At 37.3% G+C, this 23,658-nt stretch overlaps 1 protein-coding gene across 1 annotated transcript in view; it reads right to left on the bottom strand.

The window, feature by feature from the left end:
* Positions 1 to 23,658, bottom strand: part of LOC149282542 (PHD finger protein 14-like) — a 120,182-nt gene that overhangs the window by 91,472 nt on the left and 5,052 nt on the right. Inside the window, exons 2-11 of the mRNA XM_089498111.1 lie at positions 21,563 to 21,673; positions 19,710 to 20,353; positions 16,598 to 16,742; positions 11,669 to 11,828; positions 5,706 to 5,817; positions 4,234 to 4,371; positions 3,308 to 3,454; positions 2,600 to 2,870; positions 1,895 to 2,001; positions 1,395 to 1,490 (exon numbers count right to left, since the gene is read on the bottom strand). Of these exons, the coding sequence (XP_089354237.1) occupies positions 1,395 to 1,490; positions 1,895 to 2,001; positions 2,600 to 2,870; positions 3,308 to 3,454; positions 4,234 to 4,371; positions 5,706 to 5,817; positions 11,669 to 11,828; positions 16,598 to 16,742; positions 19,710 to 20,353; positions 21,563 to 21,673 (1,931 nt within the window). The remainder of the gene's footprint in view (positions 1 to 1,394; positions 1,491 to 1,894; positions 2,002 to 2,599; positions 2,871 to 3,307; positions 3,455 to 4,233; positions 4,372 to 5,705; positions 5,818 to 11,668; positions 11,829 to 16,597; positions 16,743 to 19,709; positions 20,354 to 21,562; positions 21,674 to 23,658) is intronic.

Genomic DNA, 23,658 nt, shown 5'->3' with positions numbered 1-23,658 from the left:
ATTTAGAATAGCAGCTTCAATTAAAGGGGCACTTTAATGCATATGATAGCTCTGTGGTCCCTTTAAATAAAGGCATGTGGGCCCCACCCCCAACTAAATACTGTGCAGAACCGAACACATCTCCCCACAGCTGATGCAAACATGTAGGCGAGTGTATTTTCGTATTTTGCCCTTGTTCCACCTAACAAAATTAAGCATTTCAAATGGATCAATTTAGATTGTGATCACCTTCCATGTTCCACAAAGACCTTTACGAAAAATATTCTTTTTTTCTAAAAGTAGTGAAGACAGTATGCGATAGGCTGGCTTGAAAAAAAGCACACCTACCGTAAACTGGCAATTTTTTTTTCTCCATAATTTTTCTCCCCTAATCATTTTTTCTTTTTTTCTTATTAACCATAACATCCAAAGACGCACCACAAAAAAAAAGAAAAGTAAAATAATGAATGCTATCCACTGCCGACCTCCCCTTGTTTTGCCATCAACTAAAAAATAATCACATTAAATCAAAACATCTTTTGTTCTTCAGGTCATATTTAGTAAAGATTATGTACTTGGTGTGACCTTCAGCACACTTTAGAAGCAGACCAAAGGGGGCGGTTGAAGAGTTGGGGATGATATAGGAGAAAGCTGACCAAGTATCCAAGTGCATGTTTTCAAGGATTCCCAAGAGCCAATTAAAAAAAAAAAAAAGAATCAAACACTAGCCAAAGTGATCACTTTTTAGTGATTTTTTTCGGACCCTATTTGCATTTTTAACATTCTCTTACTTAGTTTGTTTTCATTTGCAGACTTAACCGACATTAAATGCTTCAGTGCTCATACTTTTCCTTCTTTGAGTGGCTAGGGCCTGGAATTTGGAACCTGAGGAAGGACCATGAGTCAATGAGGAAAATAATAAGGGAATTTGGTGTGAGATATAGATAGATTATATATATATATATATATATATATATATATATATATATATGTATAATGCAATCAGATATTTCTCTATTTTATATATTTATATTCATGAAATAAACGCTTTCATTCCAAGAAGATATGTAGTATTCTCTCTCTCACACAGTGTGGAAATATATTTTTGGGTCATATTTAATTGTGATATAATTGGTTTTCTTTTCTGCTCACCTACTATTTACTATTTTATTGTAACCCGCTTTTCTGAGTGTATTGAAGGAGAACCCCTAAAGTGTAGAAATGTAATTTGGCGCCGGAGATAAGTTTTTCTCCACTAGATGAACACATGCAGTATATTATGGCTTAAGGTCATATGTTATTTACATTTTGTGGTTACCTTATATGATGATACAAAAACAAAAAAAATTGCCTTTATTATCAGTGTTTTAAAAAAATATTGGTATAAGAAAAAAAAAAAAAAGAAAAAAACTTACCTGTCCAATTACTTTGCTCATGACAATCCACAGGTTTTGACCCTCGTTTCTCAAATTTCCATTCACATTCTGAAGGTCGTCTAGAGCTTCACATAGCTAAAAAAAAAAGAGTGAAATTTAAGAAATAAAACCCTAATTAAAAATTTCACATTGCAGACAAATATGGAAAGCAGTTTTTATACACATTCTGCATCAATCTTCAGATAAAACTAACAACCTTTTTTTCTTCAGCCATTAACCTTTACATTTGTGTGTTCTTTGACATATATCTGAGTTATTTAATAGGCATTTAGCTTTTTTAGAAGTGAGTGCTGTAACAGACAGATTGAATCTGTTCAAATTCAGCAAGGGCTTTCAGAAAATGGCAAAGAAAATAAGATTGCCCTTTGTTTAGGAGAGAGGGAGAAATAGCCATTATTCCATGGGTCCCTATTATTTGGCAGACTTCAAAACCATGGTTTCTAGAAAAGTTGTAATACATTTAGGCCAATTGAACGTACCTTGTTATATTCAATATGTAGCTTTTCTTGTTCATTTTCTAGCGTGTCTTTAATACTTTTTTGTTCGGCCAAACTTTCTTGCAGCTGAATCATACGCATGTTCCTTTCTAATCAAAAGAAATATTAATGTGATTTTATTAGTTAACATATCACAACGTCCATGACACATCTAAAATAGATGATATTCACTCCACATATCTAACATGGAGCTGGTATGAACTTTATCTATCTAATATATATATATATATATATATATATATATATATTCTAGTTTTTGTCTAGCCAGATCAGTTATTATTCCTACATATGCCATCATACTTTAAACGTAAGTTTAATGTTTAGGTAAAAATAAACATAGCAATTAGAAGGGTGTACTAAGTGTTTCCCAATTCTGCCTCACACTTTAAAGGAACGGCCCGACCCCAATTTTTATTAAGGAGACTCTCGAATTCATTCCTTGTTTGATTCACTCTTCTCTGTTTTAGTGAATAATGCTTAAATGTGTTTGCTGTTCCTTTAAAATTCAGGAGACTTGAGAGCTTGGATGTGCATACACTGCTTCATATACACTATTTTTAAATAACCGCAACATCCATTCATATTTTGATTTTCAGTAGACTTCAACCAGTCCAGAAAATACAATAAACACATGACACTGACGAACAATCATGACAATTTTGTGCAGATAATCACGGTAATCCTTACCAAGATAGTAGTTGACAAAGTCGGCACTCAAAGCTGGTTGCTTGTGCTTCCTTCTGCCATCCACACTAGAACTAGTGTCTGAATTATCAACTGGGAAGATGTCTGTGCTTATGCCCATCAACTCTGCTTTACGCATAAGCTTGCGAATGGCAGACGCACTGCTTGTGAGAGGTCGCGGAAGCTTCTCTCTAGGAACCCAGGCTTGTGGACGGGTATTCCGAGCTAACTCGGACTTCACACGATACTGCTGCAATCTAGTGGTAATACGAGCCTGAAATGCATATAAAAGGTGATATAATGACTGTGTGTGTGTGTATGTATGTATGTATATATAAATTATCCACAATCTGATTACTACCAATATTTTTACACCACCATAGGGTAAGGTTTCTCACATTTCATTACCGATGTACCTATGGCCATACAGCAGTTACACACGTGTCCCCCAAAGTTAATAGGAAGGTGACGTGTTTTCTTTTTTTTTTATCAAAAGCTAGAGATTGACATTCAAAGGTTTAATTAAGTCTCTGTAATCTCGTGCAGACCAAATATATACTCCAGTTCAAAGCTCTTGTGATCAAAGGTAAACAATCAAACTCCCCCTGGATTTAAATGACCTTAGCGCTGTATTTAAATTTCCTTTTTTATTTTAGGCGAGCACTGGCTTTTATTTATAGTGAATCATCCCTCAAAAGGTTGGATTTTTACCTGTGCTTCTGGTGTTAGCTGTTTTTCTCTTTCTTTCAAGGACATTTTACAGTAAGACTGCAAGGCCAAGTAGTTTTTCCTCTTCCATTTTCTGTCAAATCGGTCGGCATGCTGTTTGCAGTATGCAAAAAAGGGATCGGCAATATCCTGAATACAGAACAAGAACATTTTGATCTCTAACGCACACAATACACAAATACGTTTTATAAACATGTATTTATTTTAGTTACTAAATGGCCTGTACATGTGCATTATATTTAACAATCTGATCATAAGTATTCATAATAGAAACTTGGTTTTCTCTTGGTAAACGGTTGATACCCTTTGGAAGTAGTAGATATCTGCAGGTCTCATGTGCATCAGAGTAATCAATATACGGTCTACGTAATAGGTTGCCGAATTTGGCTTGTGCCAGCGAAAACAGTAAATTTATAGGTGATATGAATTATTAAAGGTGCGCTCCAGACATATCGCCATGTTAAATGCATTATGCAGTCCATTCTGCATGCCCCCCACAGCAGAAACTACAGGTAGTGTAGTTCAAATAAATACATTTAAATATGCTAAAAGCAGTAAAGATAACCCTTCCTCTTAAAAGAAAAAAAGGAAACATTTGTATAACGTTCATTCACATGTCTTATTAAATCACAGTCAGTTCTTAAGTGAAAGGAGCAGAATTTTAGGGGCAAAAACGGAAAATGTGAACAAACAAGCTACTGTAAGAGTAATGAAGAACTGCATTCAAAGTGGGTTTTCAATATTTTAGATTTTTTCAAAGCATTTGTACACCTTTTTTTCCCCCCACACGTAAAATGCAAATTTTTTTTTTTTTTTTTTTTTTAATCAGAAATGATAGTGTTTTTTCATTACTTTTCTTCAACTGTTTCAATATGCAATCATCAAAAGAAGCATGTCAATTAACTTACCTCTTCGGCAGCAGCTTCTGAAAGCAAGCCTTCCTTCTGGGCACAAGTCACATGAAAGTAAGCCCTACACATCCCGGCGTCACAGCTGATACAGACTCCTGTCCTGGCAAACCGTGAATCTTCACAAAAGCTACATTCCTATAAAACCATAGCGCAAAAGAAGCAGTTAAAATGGCAAAAAGAAAGGAAAAAAATATTTGCAAATATAAACACATCCCAACCATATGATTTTTAATCAATTTACCCTCTGGGAGCCAAGGCTCACCATTCTCACATCTAAAAGCATTCTAGGCTTATAGTGTATGGGAATTAAGTGGCAAGTCACTAAGCATAAAAAAAAAAACCTATAAATTAATACTAATCAAGTTGGTGTGAGAGGTCATATTAAAAGGAGCAGTTAAATTTTTTTGCTAGTACTTTAACCCTTAGAATGCCAACTGTGGTGCAGCCTATGCTTACCTCCTCCAGCAGAAGTATCGCATGTTTAAGAGAACACGCAATACCATTGTAACCCCCTTCCGTCCCCTATGGACATACCGGTACGTCCTGCCCTTCTTGCAGCGGCCGGGACACATCCCTGCCGCTGCACGGGAGATCAGGCTGTCGTTTGACAGCCTGGACTCCCCCCTGCTGCCCGATCTGATGTAACAGCTTCCGGCACTCGGGCATTCCCTTCCGCATCGCGTCACTGCTGACATCACCCGGAAGGTTATCGGAGGGACCAAAAACCCCTGGGATTGAAGGAGTTAAAGATGGCTGCATCTTGTATAATAGGTACCTTGTATGCATAAATTTCAACAGTTTTATGACATGGCTTCTCAAAATAAATAAATAAACTGTTCACAGCTGTCCAAAACACTTTTAATTATAGGTAAAGAACCCCTATTATTTTGCTTGAACATGCCGTGAACATCCCTCACACTTACGCAAAAGGAGCAGATAAGAACAGTAATGAAAAAAACAACTCCATGATTAAAGGGTAATAATGCCCGATTACCACGTTTGCTTCATTGATCACTGTAGTTCAAGAATAGGATGTGGGGTTTTGGTTTTTATTCTTGAATGTGCCTCTTGATATCACATGCTCCCAATACAACATCCGGTAGCAGGGTTCAATTATTTAAGCAGATTTGTCACCTTTCCCAAGTCTAGGGTTTTAGTCCCCTACACTTATAAGTCACAGTAACTGTTTCCGTGTAATATATATATATATATATATATATATATATATATATATATACACACACACACACACACACACGCACGCACGCACGCACGCACGCACGCATCAACTTGCCCCTTCGGTATCAGGTAAGATGCAGAAAAACATCAGTTTTTATATTAAACAGTCACATAAAAAAATATAATATTTTGACTGCTCCGTAAAACAGTAAACATTATTTTGTAGTCAAAGGAATCGTTATACTATAACAGCAGTGTTTGAAAAGTAAATATCCATGTGCATAACTTACCTTGGCACCATACTTGGAGTAATTCATTTCTGTTAATGTTACTGGCCGCAGCTTATCAATATCTCCAAATGCCACACCAGGGACATATAAAGCACACACAATGTGCACCCACCTGTAGTATAAAACACAAAACAGAACACAACGTTACTACTAAATTATGAATTTTAGGTCAAAAGATTAACCGCGCTTAGTGATCTATTAATGGTAATACTACCCCAAGACTGTTTAATTGGAGTGGCATGTTTTTAAGGAACTCAGCAGGTAAGTTGTTCCAAACATCTGTGGATTTAGGCAGCCTTAGATGCTTCTCTCCCATGTAATCCCATATGGACTGGATGATGTTGAAATCAGGTATCTGTGGGGCCCACGCCATCACTTCCAGGACTCTTTGTTCTTCTTTATGCTAAAGATAGTTCTCAATGACTTTGGCTGTATGTTTGGGGCCATCATGCTGCACTGTTGCCTGCAAACACTTGTACTGCTCTCCAGTACTTCGGTAAACACACTGCCTTCTGCACCCCTGTTCCTGTGTTTTCATGAATAGGCCATGTTTCCACGTCAGATGTAAAGCTTTTTGCGCAAGTCTTACTTGAAGACAACTTCTGACCAGACCTATCCGGACAGTAGATGGGTGGTACCAGGGCCCTACTGTTTTCTGCCAATTCTGAGCTAATGACACTGCTGGACATCTTCCAATTGCAAAGTAAGTATTGTGTCTTTAACCCCTTCGTGACAAAGGCTGATTTTACTTTTTGTACCCTTCGTGACAATGGCCGTTTTAACATTTCTGCGCTGCTCGTGTTTAGCTGTAATTTTCTTCTTTCCCGTTTACTGAACCCACACACATTAGATATTGTTTTTTTCAGGACAAGAAGGGCTTTCTTTAGATGACATTGTTTTGATTGTATCATATTATTTACTATTAAAAAAAGTATAAAATATGGTGAAACATTTAGAAACAAATGACTGTTTCTAACTTTTAGTTGAAAAATCTTTTACTCATCTATAAAAGGTAATAAAAAAACCTGCTAAATAGATTCTACTATTTGTCCTGAGTTTAGAAATACCCAATGTTATGTTTTTTTCTGCACGTTATGGAGCAATAAGTACAGGTAGCGTTTTGCTATTTCAAAGCCATTTTTTCCAAATCTGGTAATTCTTCCCCCATGTGCCATTTTGGGTATCTTTGAACCCGGCCAATGCAATTTACCCCATCAAGTCATATTTTTGAAAACTAGACAGCCCAGGGTATTCCAAATGCTAGTATTTTAACCCTTGCCAAGCACTTATTCTACCATAAGCCTTTGTCAAACTTTACAGGTTCTGGTATATGTCACTATCATATAACATCCCAATATGTGTTTAGCAACATCTCCTGAGTACAGCAGCACCTCACATGAATGATTTTGCCTGGCTGTTAGGGGGCAAAAGGGCCACATTTGGGGCATGCACATTTTTCAATGTTGAACTTTGGCATTTGGGGATCCACTGCCCATGCCCTATTTGGTACATCTTTGAGCCGGGCCATTTCAGTATGCCCAACAAAACCATATATTTTTGAAAACTAGACACCACAGGGTATTTTAAATGCTGGTATTTTAACTCTTTGCATGCACACATTTTACCACCAGCATTTTTTCAAAGTTTGCAGTAGTATTTTTGTGTGTGTATTTTTCCCACACACACCTACTTTATGTATGAATTTACAGCTCCTGGTATATGCCGCTGTCACACGACACCCCAATATGTGTTCAGCAACATCTCTTGAGTACAGTGATACCCCACATGCATGGGTTTGTCATTTTTGGGGGGAACTAAAAGGCCACATTTGGTACGTGTGCATTTTTCTAATTGGAGATTAGATGTGTGGCCATTCTTCCCCCCGTGTTAATTGGGACCTTGTTGAACCCGACCAATTCAATTTACCCCATCAAATCATACATTTTTTTAAAGTAGACACCCCATGGGCATTTAATATGCCAGTATTTTAACTCTTTCCATGCGAGAACTGTTTTAAGCTAATATGCTAATTTTAGGACTTGCTCACAAAAATATATTTTTTATATATATTTTTTTTTTTTGTCTTTTTAAAAAAAAAAATGTAACTTTTTTTCAACTTGAAGGTTCCCCTGATAGTGACATCAGTGGGAAATTATTTTTACATTTTACTGTTTTTTTACTATTTTTTTTCTAATTATTATTAATTTTTTTTTAAATTTTTTTTTATCACACTGTGATTAGAAAGCTGAGCTCCACTGACTTGCATGGTTGAATGCAGTACCTGTATTCAACCTGCAAGTGGAGCCAGAGTTCTCTAGAGGGTCTGGAGACCATCTAGCGAACTTTTTCGTCTTTATTGTTTTTTTTCCAGGGCCGCCGCCATCTTGCTGATGGCGAGGATACCCGGCAGCTGCGGCTGTGACCGCTCTCCGAAGCGGTCACAGTCCATCCCAAGGTAAGTGTTTGGTGTCGCTGGATGCCTCCTGATCATTGATCGCTTCCAAAACGCTTTTAAAACGGGCGTCCGCCGCCATACAAAGTATGGCGGATGTTGACGCCCCGGGGAGGGGCCAGAGATGGCCCCTTTGTGCCGATCATGGCGTTGCTGAATGCCTCGAGGTCGAGGCATTACAGCAACGCCGTTTCGGTGCAGAAAGCGAAAATAGATTGCTTTCTGCACCCGTTTAAAGACGTGCCGGTCCTGGCACGTCAATTGTCGTTAACGACTTGAATTTCGTTGACGTGCCCGGACCGGCAATTGGCATCAAGGGGTTAATCTGCCAACCACTGCGTCTTCAGTCCTTAACTTTCTGAAGTTTATTTGTGCTTCTTCAAAAGAGCTTGGACAATAAACTTCAGCAGCCGCACATTGTTAGTGAGTTTGGCTGTTCCTCATGCAGTTCTATTCCTCCATCACAACTGTTCCCTTTTCAGGTAACTATTGCGTTTGCACCTACTTATTAAATTGATGATCATTGGCAACTGTTATAGGTGTATGATTAAACAATTATACCAAACAATATGCCTACAAAATGAAGCATAACTAAAAAGAACTGATGCTGTTTTGAAGGCAAAGGGTGGACACATCAAATATTGATTTGGAATTTTATTCTGTTCACCAACTTTATTATATATATATATATATATATATATATATATATATATATATGTGTATACACACATACGTTTCAGATTAAGTTAAGATAAATGCCATCTTTAAAAAAAAGTTTAATATTTTTCTATGAATAATGACAACTGACAATCCAAGTAAAGGTTTGTGTGGAAGATGGGCGACATTATTTCAATATAAATTTTCTAAAGGAAATCAAGACTACAGCTTTTCTTGTGCATATCACAGAATCTAAAAAAACATTCTGATCTTTATTTTCTTTAAACATAAACCATGCTTTTCTATTTAATTTAATAATGCCGGAGTCTGACTGTTTCGAAACCTATGATCACAACATGCTGCGTTTTGCTTATCCATATAAAAACATTCTAATAAAAATGTAATTTTCCTCCTCGGTTCTGCACAATTGATTCAGATGAATCATACAGCGCAACAAACACGTACAAGAAAAACCTCGAAGAGGTAGAAATTGTTGGCAACATTAAGTGTAACGTCTCTTTAAAAAATATATAAAAAGTAAAAGCAGCGTAAGGATTTGGCTTTTGCGGTGTACGATTTGAGGTTAATACAACCTCCAGAATGCATCCTGCAGAGTTTAATATAAAGATACACATCTTCAACAAGCAGCTGCTTCTCAATTTAATTTGCACATTTTTTTTCATGCTCCACTGGTGTATTAAATGCTGCTGCACTCTGTAGGAGTTTATCTACGATAAACCCAACAGCTGGCTGCTTCCTTCAAACTGACCTTCTGAAAAATGGTTTTGTATACGTCTTGCCCATACTACAAACTTAAAATCGCTGTTCTCAAAACACAAATGTTTTCCCCTTTTTCTTTCATCCCCCTCAACTACGGCTCAAATCTTCAAACAGTAAAGACGGAGAGCCTCCCGGTCTCCGTACAGATGCATTTTCAGCTGTTCCCTAACCAGCCATGCTTGCTTGGTTTATTGCACATAGTCCAAAACCTTGTAATTAAGACAAATTGGGTAATCAAAGAAGAATAATCTTTCCTTTTACTTTCCTCTCGGTTCTGCTTACAGCAACAATGACAGATGTTGAATTAGACAGCAAAATATTAAAACATACGTAGAACACAATTCATCATAGAAATGCGAATAAGGATTTGCAAGAATTACAAACTCTGTACACGTGAAAATATTTGGAACATACAAGATCATTGACATCTTTAATGATTTCTTGATTATTTTTTTTTTACAATCGAGTATCACGGAAAAAGACTGTATAAGAAAATACGTTCACAACCAAGATTGGACAGAAAATTGAACCAGTGAAAAAGGGATAAATCTTTACCAATCAATATAAAACCCACAAAAACAATTAGTAACCAGAAGTATAATTAAATGAGCCGGAGCTACTTTTCTTGCTAAATCAGCTCAACTTTGGTTACTAAAGCTTCAGAGGAATGGTCATCAATGATAAACACACTGCATATACACTATTTTGTTCCCCACAGTTAGGAAACACACGTATCACTACTAGATGTTTGGCAAATCATGGCAAAAATAGCATTACATTCCCTGTTGCCTTCTCCTCATGCACCCTTGCAATGGCTGCAAAAACTATCGCTTTTTCATTTGAGTCGGGCAGTAATTAAAATAACTGAATAATCATTCAAACCCTGAGAACAGGACATTTAGTTCTAATTAACACCAACAATGATACTTTAAAAAGAGCTGAAACAGCCTAACTAAACTTCCAATTCCAAACAGGTTTAAACAAGACATGAGACTTCATACCAGGGATCCTTTGCGCCTTTCAACTGTTTCTGTTTTCATCCACAAACTGTTCTTATTTCACCCCATAATTGTTCTTCACCTTCCTAAGGCCTTCCCTCACTTAATACTGTATTGCAAAGGTGGTCACTCCATCTCTCACAATACCCAAGCACCATATCAATTAGGAATCGACTGGATGTCTTTATTCATATATTGTATCACCTCTCCCAACGGCACTTACACTCTATATCTACAAATGTAAGAATTGTATTACATACTTTTTTTTGTTTTTAATAAATAGAGAATTGATTACGTTTATGAAAGAAAATGTTTCCCCTCGCCTACAATTCGCAGTTCGGTAAATTAATCCTACTCTCTAAGTATAGCGTCACGGCTGGTCTAAATAAATAAAACGCAAAATCTCTGGCACATCGCATGATCCTAAGCCGATGCATTACTGTAAACTTATCACCCCTTTCTATCTTAAATTATATTCAGCTTCTTATGAGAGTAAACAGAAAACACTGTGAGGAACAAGCAATGTACATCAGAGCCGGGGCACAAAAATACCTGCAACTAAATTAGATTCTACTACAGAAATGATCTCCAGATGAGACTGGATGAGTCAGAGGAAAGCGTGGTATAAGGCTTAAACAATCAAAGAGCACAAGATGTTTGGTCTTTAATAATGTGTAGCACATTTTATTAGATAAAAAAAACGTCATAGTCAAAAGGAGTAAAAAAAAAAAAAATCAAAAAAAAAAAAATCTGTAAATTAAAAATAAATGCTTGAAAAAAAATAAAAAAAAAATAAAAAGTGTGAGTGAGAGCTGCTCGTCATCCAGAGCAAGCAAACAACATTATGGGAAGGTGATAAACAGGCACCTTTATAGACATGCTGTTCTGGTGACATAGCTTTTTAATAAAAGACCTCTGGAAGTGTTTTTCTTGTCCTACTATTTTACATTCACAGCTTAGAGGTTACTGGACCATGTTTAAAGAAAGACAGACAGACAGGTCATACATGAAAATGCTAATACACAGCATGTTCCAACAACACCGAATGACTCGCTTAAGGACCAGTTTAAATTTACCTGCCAGCATCGGTTTCTTTAAAAATCCCATCCTGGTTAGGACAGAGTTCGCAGCTCGGTGAGATGCCACATTTACAAGCATCACAAAACCAGGGTTCGGTGGAGTTTTCAGACGCAGAGCTCATGATCGAATCACTTTCTCCATCTACACCGTAGCAACCTGAAACAGAACGAGACAAATAAAACGTAAGTAAGAAGACCAGTCATTACGCCGCAAACGGATGGCATCCTTGATCAAAGTACCTAGTTTGCCAAGTGAAACGAACATCAACTGAAAACACAGACATTTATATATGCACATACATGTCTTGACATGTCATTTTGGCAGACACACAATGGGACATAAACAGTGAAACAAGTAGATATTTAACCCTAGCTAAACACTAAAATCGGAATCAGTCTTGACTTTGGGTCACATGTACTAATAAGTGGACAATAAAAGTCACTATTAATGAGGCAGAAGGCACGGAGGGCTATGTTCGTTAGATGGTATAGAAGAATAAAACCCTCAACAGTTGCATTTTTTTTCTGAATTGTACTCTTAAAATAAATAAGCAACCAAGAAATATTAAATAAGCAACCAAGTAGCCACTTGTATAAGTCATAACAAGCATATCACTTCTATAAAATGAAGTTTCATCATATGCAAGTCAGGGCAGGTTAATAAATAGAAATAATCTCTTATTTTATTTCATGAGCACAAATATTTGTAATACTTTTACATATAGTATTCATATTACTTATTTATGCCAGCAAAGGTGTGGTTATTGAGACCCTTGTGGCTCTCCTGTGGGTTACCGCTCCACGTTTAAAAAAAATATGAATGAGTGAGTGCCCCTTGTCAGGATTATCAGTACCTGGCCCATATTTCAGAATTGAAACATTGCTTAATGCAGAGGTGTCCAACCTGCAGCCCTCCAGCTGCTGCAGGACTACATCTTCCATACTCATCAGCCAGGCCCTTAGCTGAAAGAGGATTATGGGGGATGTAGTCCTGCAGAAGCTGGAGGTTGGACACCCCTGGCTTAATGTTTAGGTCATTTGACCATCCGACCACCTCTATCATTTTTGTTACCATTGACTTTGGAAGCACTCCTCTCCCCCAGCCTGGGTATCATGCAGTAATAGAGGTGGCCCCTGTTAGCAGCACAAAGTTTGCATGCATTTTTGGTTCTAGGTTGCTGTCGGTGGGATTAGTCTAATTGGAGATTTTTTTTCCCCCTTTCTAAAGAAAAAATACATATTAATAAAATCTCACTAATGATGCATATTTTTTCCTATTTTGGACGACTTACAGAGTGGGTGCTTAATTATTCACATGTACAAAACTGCAAGGAACTACGTAATAATATAATATTATATTATACATTATACGAAGAGCATAAGAAAATAAATGTAAAATTAAAATTTTACAAGCCGAATATCATTGTTCAAGGTCCTTTAAAAACAAATATATGTGTATATATATATATATATATATATATATATATATATATATATATATATATAAAATTATATATTTATATATTTTTCACATGAAAAACAGAGTTAGGTAAACTAATAAAATATAATTTTGCTTACATATACTTGTGTGTGCATGTGTTTTTGATGTAAAAGCAAAAGGTAGGAAATAATGTTTTATTGTAATGAAATGATAATAAATAGTAGTTGTGAAATATCAACATGAAAAGTAATCAAACTGAACAGTTTTCCTTTATTTTCGCCTACTTATATGTACTTCTAGCACATTTTATTTATCTGAACTGCAAATTATGTACCCTGCTTTTATTACAGCAATTGGACTTGGATAACAAAATTGATATTGAATTGTCAGTAATGTCAGAAGTTCTTTTGAAAGATATTAAAATACATGTTTTCAGTGATAAATTGCGGCAATGTGGTTTTACAGACATTTAGAGGTTAAAAAACACCTTGGAGCCTTTGGTGTTTCCATGCATAAATGTTTTCTAGAATTCTACATAAACACTAACTTAACTTTTTAGCTAAAATTTTAAGAAGCTGTCATATAAAATGTGTTATGTTCTACCGGGCCAGAAAGGTGAGACTAAAGAGGAAAGCAAAGGAAAAGTGAAGAACAGAAAACAGCGGTTGCCAAACACCCTGGAAAGAGTAAATGCAACTATGGTATATAATGGAGTGTGCGCTCATACGAAGAACACAAAAATAAAAAACTACTTTTAGTATAAAATATGATGTATAATGTTTAACAAACTTGCATCAGATTAACAAATTTTAGTGTTATATTATAACATCAGAATGGCAGATGTAAAGACCTGACTCACTGCACCAAACGTGGCTTCTTCAGAGGTATATAGATAAAATTATGTTACCCCAAATAATGTGGACTACAGGACTCAGTACCAAGTGCTGTATTATTCTGTCTTCAAATGTATCTAATAAATGAATATATCCATGATGCTCTGTGTGGTTATCTTTATAGGTAAGGATGTCTGTAGAGGTTTAGATGATGGGTATTTGTAGGTAGTAAGGTTCTGTGTCTCCACCGGGACGGAGAGCCAAAAGACTGAGGAGTAGCTGTTTCAAAAGGTAGTAGTAGTAGTAGTAGGAGGAGTAGTAGTGTTAATCTGATGCACATTTGTTAAACATGTTTGTAAATTGTTTATTTTTATATACTGTCCTGTTCTCCATATTAGCACTCACTCCATTTTATACCACACCACTAACTAATAGACTACCTATCACACAATAATACTCACTCTAACACACGGACTTACACATACACGGACTGTAACACAGGGCTTGACAAATTTGTTGTGAATCTAGGCGCCAGCTAAAAAAGTTAGGAGCCAGGATTTTTTTTAAACTAACAGTTGGTTAGGAGTGATCTGATCATCATCAATCCACTTACTAAACTCACAGCGTTTGACCTGGAAGCACCCTGGACTTTCAGGTCAGTGCTGTTTTTTGTTGTTTTTTTTATTATTTTTTAATAATGTTTAAATGTTAACCCCTGCAGTGCCACAAATGTGTTATACACAATTGTGGAATTGAAGGGGTTAATGCTGCACTGTCGCTCTCATGGAGCGATCAGGCAGCAGGGGGGTGTTGTGTCAGGTCCCCACACTCATGTGGAGACCAAAGAACCCTCTCCCCCTTGTCCCTGAAGCTGCCTCTGGCAGCTGAGACGCAATTGCTGGTCTATAGGCCAGCCATTGCAGGGGGGGGTGTCTCTCTGATCACTGCTGTAGGCTTCCATGCCTACCGGAGTCATAAAAGGGCTTGTGGGGGGGGGGGCTCATTTTTGCTGTTGCTGGCCTGCCTGGGCTTCCAGGCAGACCACCAGCAGCAGAGCCCCGTACAAAACGGGAATTAACCCCTAAAATGCCGCGATGCCGCGGCATTGAAGGGATTAACGCTGCCCTGTCGCTCTCATGGAGCGATCAGGCAGCAGGGGGATGTTGTGTCAGGGCCCCACACTAAATATAATGAAGTTTAATACCTAAATACAGTAAAATAGTATACGTCAAATATATTTAAAAGTAAAAAAACCTGTATGAAATAAACTCAAAAGTCCCACTGTTAAGGTACACAATGTTTTAGGTTTTTTCTTTTAAACGCTAAGCTTCCTAGTCCCATTGTTGTCTATCATGGTTGTCTCTGCATGTAACTACACTTAAAAGGTTAAAAAACAATTGAATGTTACAAGTGCACTAGAGAAAGCATTGTCATATATTATAATATATACAAGACAATTTGCTACAGACACACTACAATCAAAATGTCAGGGTTACTGACATCACTGCTGGGGTTCTGTGAAATTACATCCCTGCCATAAAACCTTGGCACAAACATTTATCCTGAGTGACAGCTAAAAGTTTTTTCCTTAAAGATTTTGTGTGTGAAAGATTTTTATCAATCTTCGGAAGTAACCTGATGATGTTCTTGTCTATTGTTCCAGGTATAGTTTTCCCTGTATAATGTCCAAAAGTTAAATATGACTCACAATTCCCACCCCCCCCCAAAAAAACTTATGCGTATGACATCATTTTACAACTGCCATTACATACACAATGATGCACGCTATTCTAACAGAACCGTGATCATGAGAGAAAGTGAGTGGATGAGAGTGTGAGAGAGAGTGATAAGCCTCTATGCTTAGTCAGCTGTGCCATGGATCTGAGGTCTGAATAAAAGAAGACCTTGATTATAAAGACTTTCTTAGGCAATGTTTTTCTATTGTACTTACAGTGTCAGTCTTTATAATGGATGGCGACATGGGGGAACTGAAACCACAACTCTCCTGCAAACTTTCCTTTTAGTTAGTAAACCCAAAAATGTAAGCCAGCCCAGTATACGCATTGTTAACGCAAGAAGTCATCTCAAGGACAATCCACATACATTTCAAAAATCTGCAATAAGTCGCAGTCAAAATGATCTTTATTGTCTTTGGATGTCCTGGTAACATAGAAACATGGGCGCAAACACCATTTTACTGTAAACTACCAGTACTTCCCATCCGAAGACTGCAGTTCAAAAACTCACGTGTCTAACTGAAATATGATAGAAATACATTTTATAAAATCAAGCTTTTTTAATGTTCACTCAGCACAACAATAAACCAAATAAGAGAAATATAAACATTTCATGGTATGATGTCATGAAACCTTCCGAGCACTTTCTTCTCTGGGCATGCTCTTATTACCAATGTTTTCCATTGCAGACATCTCAATGTTAATCAACTTAACGTGGGCACCTCCTGCTTTGCTCAGTCTGATGATAGGAATTCCACAGGTCAAAGATAAATATGTTGAGCGCTCAAATTTGTGGCACGTGTGAGATGCACGCAGATTCTTGAAGTTGTCTAGCGTTACTAGAGCAGTGAACTCATTTCTGTGTATTAAGAGTGCAATGAATACTGTGCAAGTAATAAACATTAGGTTATTTTACCTTCATGTACAGTGATGCCGCAATTGTCACACTGGATTATTTCATCAGCATCCTCGCTGTTGTCCCCAAGACAAACGCAACATATTAAAATGTGATCCATTTTCTGTGAAGCCCATTTTTCACTTTTCTCAAGAATCAGGGAATCCTAAGTGTCACAAAATAAGGAGACATAAATGTATTTCCAACCAAGCTAAGAATGTTTAAATACAATTAAAGTTTAAAATCATAATTAACTTTATACTACATGCAAACACGCTGAATTAAACTGGACCTGTCGTGTTAAAATTATAAGATGTCACCTTGTATTATTATAAAGCTAATATACAATATAATATATAAAATCAATCTGACAGAAGTTTAGTAGGCATACAACCGACAAAAGCCCTTTATCACACATAGTATGACATATAGCAAAAAACACCCCTGAAGACACCCCCTGGCCCAAGTGAGGCAGTACCCGCCTGGACTTTTATGCACTGTCTGGGGGAGGTTTCCAGAGCCTGGCTTGGCTGGGTCTGACAGGGTGATTTAGTTACTGGGTGCCTAGGTTGGCCAGCAAGGTATAGCAATACAGGGCTCCAATTGGGAGCTAGGATTTCCTTTTACCATTTTGTTTTGGGGTCACACAGTTTGCTGCAAATCTATGTACCTGAGCTTTATTGCCCTAGAGGACCATGCCTAGGATCCCTAAAAGTGAAATTTATGGCACTAAGCTAGCTAAGGTTTGTTACTATATATATATATATTTGCCCGAATATAGGGCGCACTTCCCCCCCCCATCACTTTCGGTCTTTAAAGTGGTGGGGGTGGCCTATAACTGGGGCTTAGCACAGGGATGCGCAATTCATATCGCAGTTCTGGGCAGGTGTTTTTTTTTTCCTTTTCATTTAGCAGCAGGGTAAGGATCCATATCCCCCGCAGGACTGCAGGGGACCTGGATCCTACTCTCCGGCAGCTGGTGGACGTCTGCGCGATGCACGTAGACAGTCTCCGCTGCTGGCACTTCCAGCGGTCCACCATATAAGCACTTCCGTCAGCGCTCCTCTGTCATAGAAGCACCCGGCATTGCGCAGACGTCCACCGGCCGGCACTGCTAGACACCAGGGAGTCTGGAGGTGCATTGGTAAGTCGGGGGGGGGGGGAAGGAGTGGCATATCTAGGGAGCAGAGTGGTATTTCTAGGGGGCATAAAGCATATCTGTGGTATGGTGCCTTATGAATTAAGGGGGACCTTAAAATGCCTATTGGCTTTCTTTTTGTATATAACATATGCTGACTAACCGCATAATAGATACCAAAGTTGTTAAAATACATGTATTCCTGTTTATTAGGTAAAATACTGTTTTAACAATCCACAATGTGTATTTTTTCTTTAAAAATACATTTTTCTTTAAAATAGCACCAAACTAAGGGTGCGGCCTATAATCGAGCCAATATGGTATATTATATATAAAGCAGTTTGCATTATATACAGTATACATGAAGAGCTGTGCGCTACCTGCAGTGGACTTTCATCGCACGCATTTGTAGATGACAGTTATTTCAAAATCTACAAGCGTTTTCTATAAGAGGTATAAAGACGTCGACCGGTACTTACAGTTTCTCAAAGTGCTTCAACACTGTCAGCAATCAGTTTCATCTGAGATTTGGTTTTGTATAAGATTTGCACCCATTTTAAAGGAAACACAATGAAAATGTGTATAGTGTGAAAGTGGCATTTCAGGATATAACAAATTTATTTTGTTAGATAATTGAAGCCATGTCCCATATCTTTGCTGTGTATATTAAAAGCCTATAGGCCCAATAAAGCTGTGCTTTTGGCTTGTGCAAGCAACCCACGTCACAGACAGATGTCCTAACATCACATGTATTAAAGCTGTACCGAGCAGCATTGGAAATGAATGCCTGAACCCAGACTCTAGGAGATTAATGCACAGAGAACGCTGTCGCCTGCCCATCAATGTGGCCTGCTGCATCTTGTTTTAGAGACATTTTAACATTGCTTCCACTGTCCACTTTAAAACTGGGACCCACTGAAAATCTCTATTTTCACACTTATCCTTTTTTCCAATTCTTCTGCCTATTTAAAGGCAGAGTATGTAGCTACGCTACTATGTTATGTATTAATTGAGGGTGTTGCCCTAGACTGTGCCTCCATGATGTATTCTGGCACCCAGGACTATTCCACAGTGCAAAGAAACACAAGACATATCAACGCTGACGGTGCATGAGTCCCATCTCTAATATGGGAGGCACCTATGGACCAGTCTGACTGCCTTTCAATATGCCTTTCTAGGCCAAAGCCTATATATGTCCCTGCTTCAGAAAACACATTGGGACCAGTATTTGCAGAAGTGGATTTCTCACTTTGGCCAGATTGCCTACTTCACCAGATTAAGTGCGCTGCTAATCCATCACCCAATGAAGAACATTTACATAAGTATATCTTTTAATTGAAACACGTACTGGAGATTCTGGCACCACAACATGCGGATAAAATATCCTTGCCGACATCCTCAACTTAGACACCAAGGAAAACAAATGGATTGGCCACTCATGTTAACACCGCGAAGAGTACCTTTACCTTTATGAGCTGGTTTATTGTATTATTCTGAATTAATAATTTAGGAACTCACAAAATAATTCATATTTTAAATGAGTTAATGACTTCCTGTAACAGCATTATCACCAGTCTGCTTATAAATGGCTCTTGCAACCAGTCACCACACATGAACAGGCATTTTTTTCTTTAATTTTGCATCCTTTATGATATAAATAAAAAAATGGAATATAACAGCACTATGAATACGTACCTCTATCCACTGAGCTGCAAGGTGGAACTTTTCAATCCCTCACTTGACTATGCATTATAAATGGTTTGGGCTGACCCTGATTAACATTAATTAATGAGGTGGCATTTAAGAAATCTCAGATTAAACTATACATTACCCAGGGCCAATTTTGCCCTGAATAAAACCCACAACGTTTTAGGGTACTGTAAACACATAAATAAGCTTACCTGTAGCAATGAATAAGACCAGGTACGTTCAATAAAAAACAAGAATGATATTTTCATACAAACCCCCCACACAAATGTCAAAAAAAGACATTACCTCATTACTCTTGCTTTGAGAAAGTGTCAGGCTATCATTTGTCAGCTCTTCATCATCAGGACTGTTCCTTGCAGGGAGCTTAATTTTCTTCTTCTTCCCTTCTTCATCACTAGAGTTGATAATATTGTCCTCATTGCCTGCGTGATGATTAGATTCATCCTCACTTCCATCCTCTTCATCATCATCTTCGCCATCAGTTCCTTCCCCTTGAGACGAATCTTTCCCTTTTTTCTTGCCAGCCGCAGGTCTCCAGTCATTGTCATCTTCACTGTCATAATCATCCATAGCATTTAACTCTTCCATTGTGATAAAATCCAGCATGGGTCTGTTTCTACGCAGATTCCATTTTTTGGGTTCACTGGTTTGATCATCTGTGGTAACCTCTAAGTCTAAGACTTTCTCCTTCCTCTTGCGAGACTTGTCAGTGTCATCGTTTTTGCTGTCATCTTTACTACTCTGCTCTTCCCCACCCAGGTCTTCATTTCCAGCCAAGCATATGGATACCTCTCCAGCTTCTTTACCTATGTCCTCTACTATAACTGTTGGCTCCTCGTCATCCATTAGATTCTCCTCAGAATCACTACTGGATCCGTCTCCACTGTCCTTGGATGCATCATCACTGCCAATGACACTGCCCTCAGAATCTGCAAAGAAAATGCATATGTTCTCCAGCAAGTACTAACCAATTACCAAACGCATAATTGTGAATTATGAAGTTACTAACACTTTGAAGGCACCTTTCTTGCTGCCTTTTTAATATTGGGGGAGGTGGGGATAAACACCAGGACATGAAAATAACTGATGTTACACAGAAGCACAGACTTAAACAAAAGCTAAGAACCATTTGGCCCATCTGGTCTGTCCATTGTTTAGGAGTCCATGGCCTTGGCTTTACGCCTATCCCATGCATGTTTCCACAGTTCTCAGCTTCCATAAGGTAAATAGTACCTTAGGCGTTAAACCAAGTCAAAACAAAATGCATTTAAAAGGATATTCAAATGATTTAAAGCTGAGAAGTCAGTGCAATGAAGCAGTGGGACAAAACAGTGAGATGCTAGGTTGTATAGGCAGAGAATAGGGAAACACTTTTTAATAAGATCAGAAGTACCGGAGTTAGAGAAAATGATTTAGGTAGCGGAAGACTACGAGAAAATGTAAGAAAACTCAGGAAGCATAGTAGATATTTGTAATAGACTTCCAGTGAAGTAGCACAGGCAATCAATGTAAATCTGTGTGGATCGCATAAGAATGAATATGCGATTCAAAAATAAAAGACAAGATGGGCCAATTGGTTCTTTTCTGCTGTCATCATCGATGTGTCTACATCCCAATGAATTATGGCCTGTCAATGAGATGAGCTGAAAAAAGTATATACCACTTGCAACAAAATTCAACAGATTAAAAGCAGAACAAAATAGAAAGATTTATAGATAAAACTAAGGTTTACAATGGTATCACCATGACTACAATAAACAAAAGATAAACCATGTATTGTACAATAGACATGACACACAAATAAGTGGGCATTATACGTGCACATTAGCAAGGCAGTAGTTAGACCAAGGACCAAGTTCCCATTAGTTAGCCAGTTTGGCACCAATGATAGCCCCGGCATACAGTGCCAGCATTTGTGTAGTCTTAGGTTACTGTAACCTACTTTCTGAAGTCACGAGCTAAGAGACCCACACAAAAAAAAAAAAAAAAAGAAGCTAACCATGACTGGTTAAAAAACAATTTGACTATAATAAGAAATAAATATTAAAAATAAAAAAAAAAAAAAAAAATGTATGAAGCATTATGTATTTTTTTCTCTCTCTCTTTTTTTTTTTTAATAAAATAGTTTTGTAAAATACCTGAGGCATCTCCAACTTTAAAATCACTGTCATCTGAGCTATCATAATCCAATGCTTCTAGAAGGGAAGTTGCCAAAGGCTTCACTTGTCGTCTTTTCGAACTCCGGTCCACTGAAAAGAAAGGTTTTTTTTCTTTTTTAAAGTGGCACCCAATAAATTAAATGTTAACTGAATTATAAATTGAGGGACACCACTTTTGCCAAAACGGTAGCAGTAATATTTAATAAATGAATATGCTGACACTAAAGTTTGAGGGCTATCACCACGGTGTTTTTAAAAATTACCTGTATTCAAGCAATTAAACCAAATGTATAATGGATTGGACAACATACATACTTTTCCTGTACAAAAAGCCGTGTTTAGCATTTATCAATATACCTGTAGATGTTTTCATGCCTTGCCGAACAATTGACCCAAGCAATATTTTTTGTACTTGTTGTTCAATGCAATTGACATAACTTACAAAAATAGATGGATTTCAGTTAAAGTAATAAAAAAAAACTATGGTGGGATGCATAGGCAATATTAATTGCGTTTATTAATCATCATTAAAACAGTAATTAGGTGGACAACAGAACATGAGGTCAACTTAGCTCTTTGTTAAGAAGTCATCCAGGCTTTCATTTTAAATAACATTAAAACATAATAAATATAATTGGTGCTAAACACTTAATATAAAAATCAACGTTATCATATTGATCCCGGAAGATAAGATTTCTTGTACTTTTAAATGGACCAATGTTTGTAGATAGGATGATGTTTTCAAGAATTTTGAGGTTGCGTCATCAGATGTCAAATATTGAACAACATAAAAGTGGAATTTATATAAAATCATGACTTAGATATATAGATTATGTAAAATAAGCATTTAAGAGTCATCTTGGACCCTGTGACACATAGACCACTTTTGTAACAAACGTTAGAATTTATAGACGCAATTAATTTTGGCATAAAAACATCAAACGCATATCGGCAAATGTCACAAAATATTTTAGCACGCAAGATAAATGTGTATTTACGCTGTGATTTTATTGCACATAATTTTTCTTTTTTTAACAAAATGCTTTACAGATCATGCAAGTAAGTTTAATTGTACGTAGCTGGAGCGAATAATATGTTTATATTTTTATTTACCAGAATACAACATGCCAAACTGAGAAGCAGGGAATCCTGAAATATTGATACACCTTATTTTTTTGGTTAATATTTTCCTTCCCACCAAAAAAATAAATAAAAAAGGCTAATGTTTTTTTTTTATAATTCATGATTTTAGCAAAGAAAGCAGTATCAGCCCTTTAATTTGTCTAATGCTTCCAACAAATAAAAAAAGGGGGTGGCGTTGCTAAATAGTTTGTAAGCTTGCAAGCCAGGCCTTCTTTAATTAATCTAACAGTCCGTCTCAGTCTGTCAATTCTAGTTTTATCGTACTCCTTGAATAGATCTATGCACTGTAAGAAGTGACGCGTTATAAATAATAATAATAAATAATAATAAACGTTAAAGCAGTGATGATCACACAATGGCCATCCAATAAAATGCTTGGCTTTATGGAAAGTAATATACAAGCAATCTTTCTTTCCCAAATATTAGACAGTTTAATTCAAAGCAACGTAATGGCATAAAATATTTAAAGACAGAATGTCAGATACTGGACTGTCCATTTAATGCAACCATTGAATTAGATGTGAACCTGATGGAGGGGGAAGCATCATTTGGTCCCATTAAGGTCTCTGACAATGAAGCATCCTGGACCTGCTCACAAAGCTTTCCAGGACACAAAGGCCAGATGTAGGCTGTATCAATGATTCCCTCGCGATACGAATTTCGCGAGGCCGCAGATCATAGAGTAGAATGGTGCGTGTCTTTGATACATCGCTAACAGCACATATACAACCACACACAAAGCCTGTTTCTAGGTGTTATTATATCACAGTCATTGATGCTATGGAGAAAACGCTGCGGCCCCATCTTAAACACTAATAATAACTAATGCGGCGCGGCCGCAGAGGAAATACAGTGTCGGTGCATGTCGCTTATTAAACCATCCCCCCCTCTTACTTGTCCGGTCCAGGCGGCCGGTGAGGGTGCGCGTGGGG

Source organism: Sceloporus occidentalis, unplaced genomic scaffold (assembly GCF_023333645.1).
Source record: "Sceloporus occidentalis isolate IW3139 unplaced genomic scaffold, rSceOcc1.0.p SCAF_113, whole genome shotgun sequence".
Lineage (NCBI taxonomy): Eukaryota > Metazoa > Chordata > Lepidosauria > Squamata > Phrynosomatidae > Sceloporus > Sceloporus occidentalis.
The sequence above is the reverse complement of the archived record's forward strand: the minus strand, read 5'-3'. Positions and strand labels throughout refer to the sequence as shown.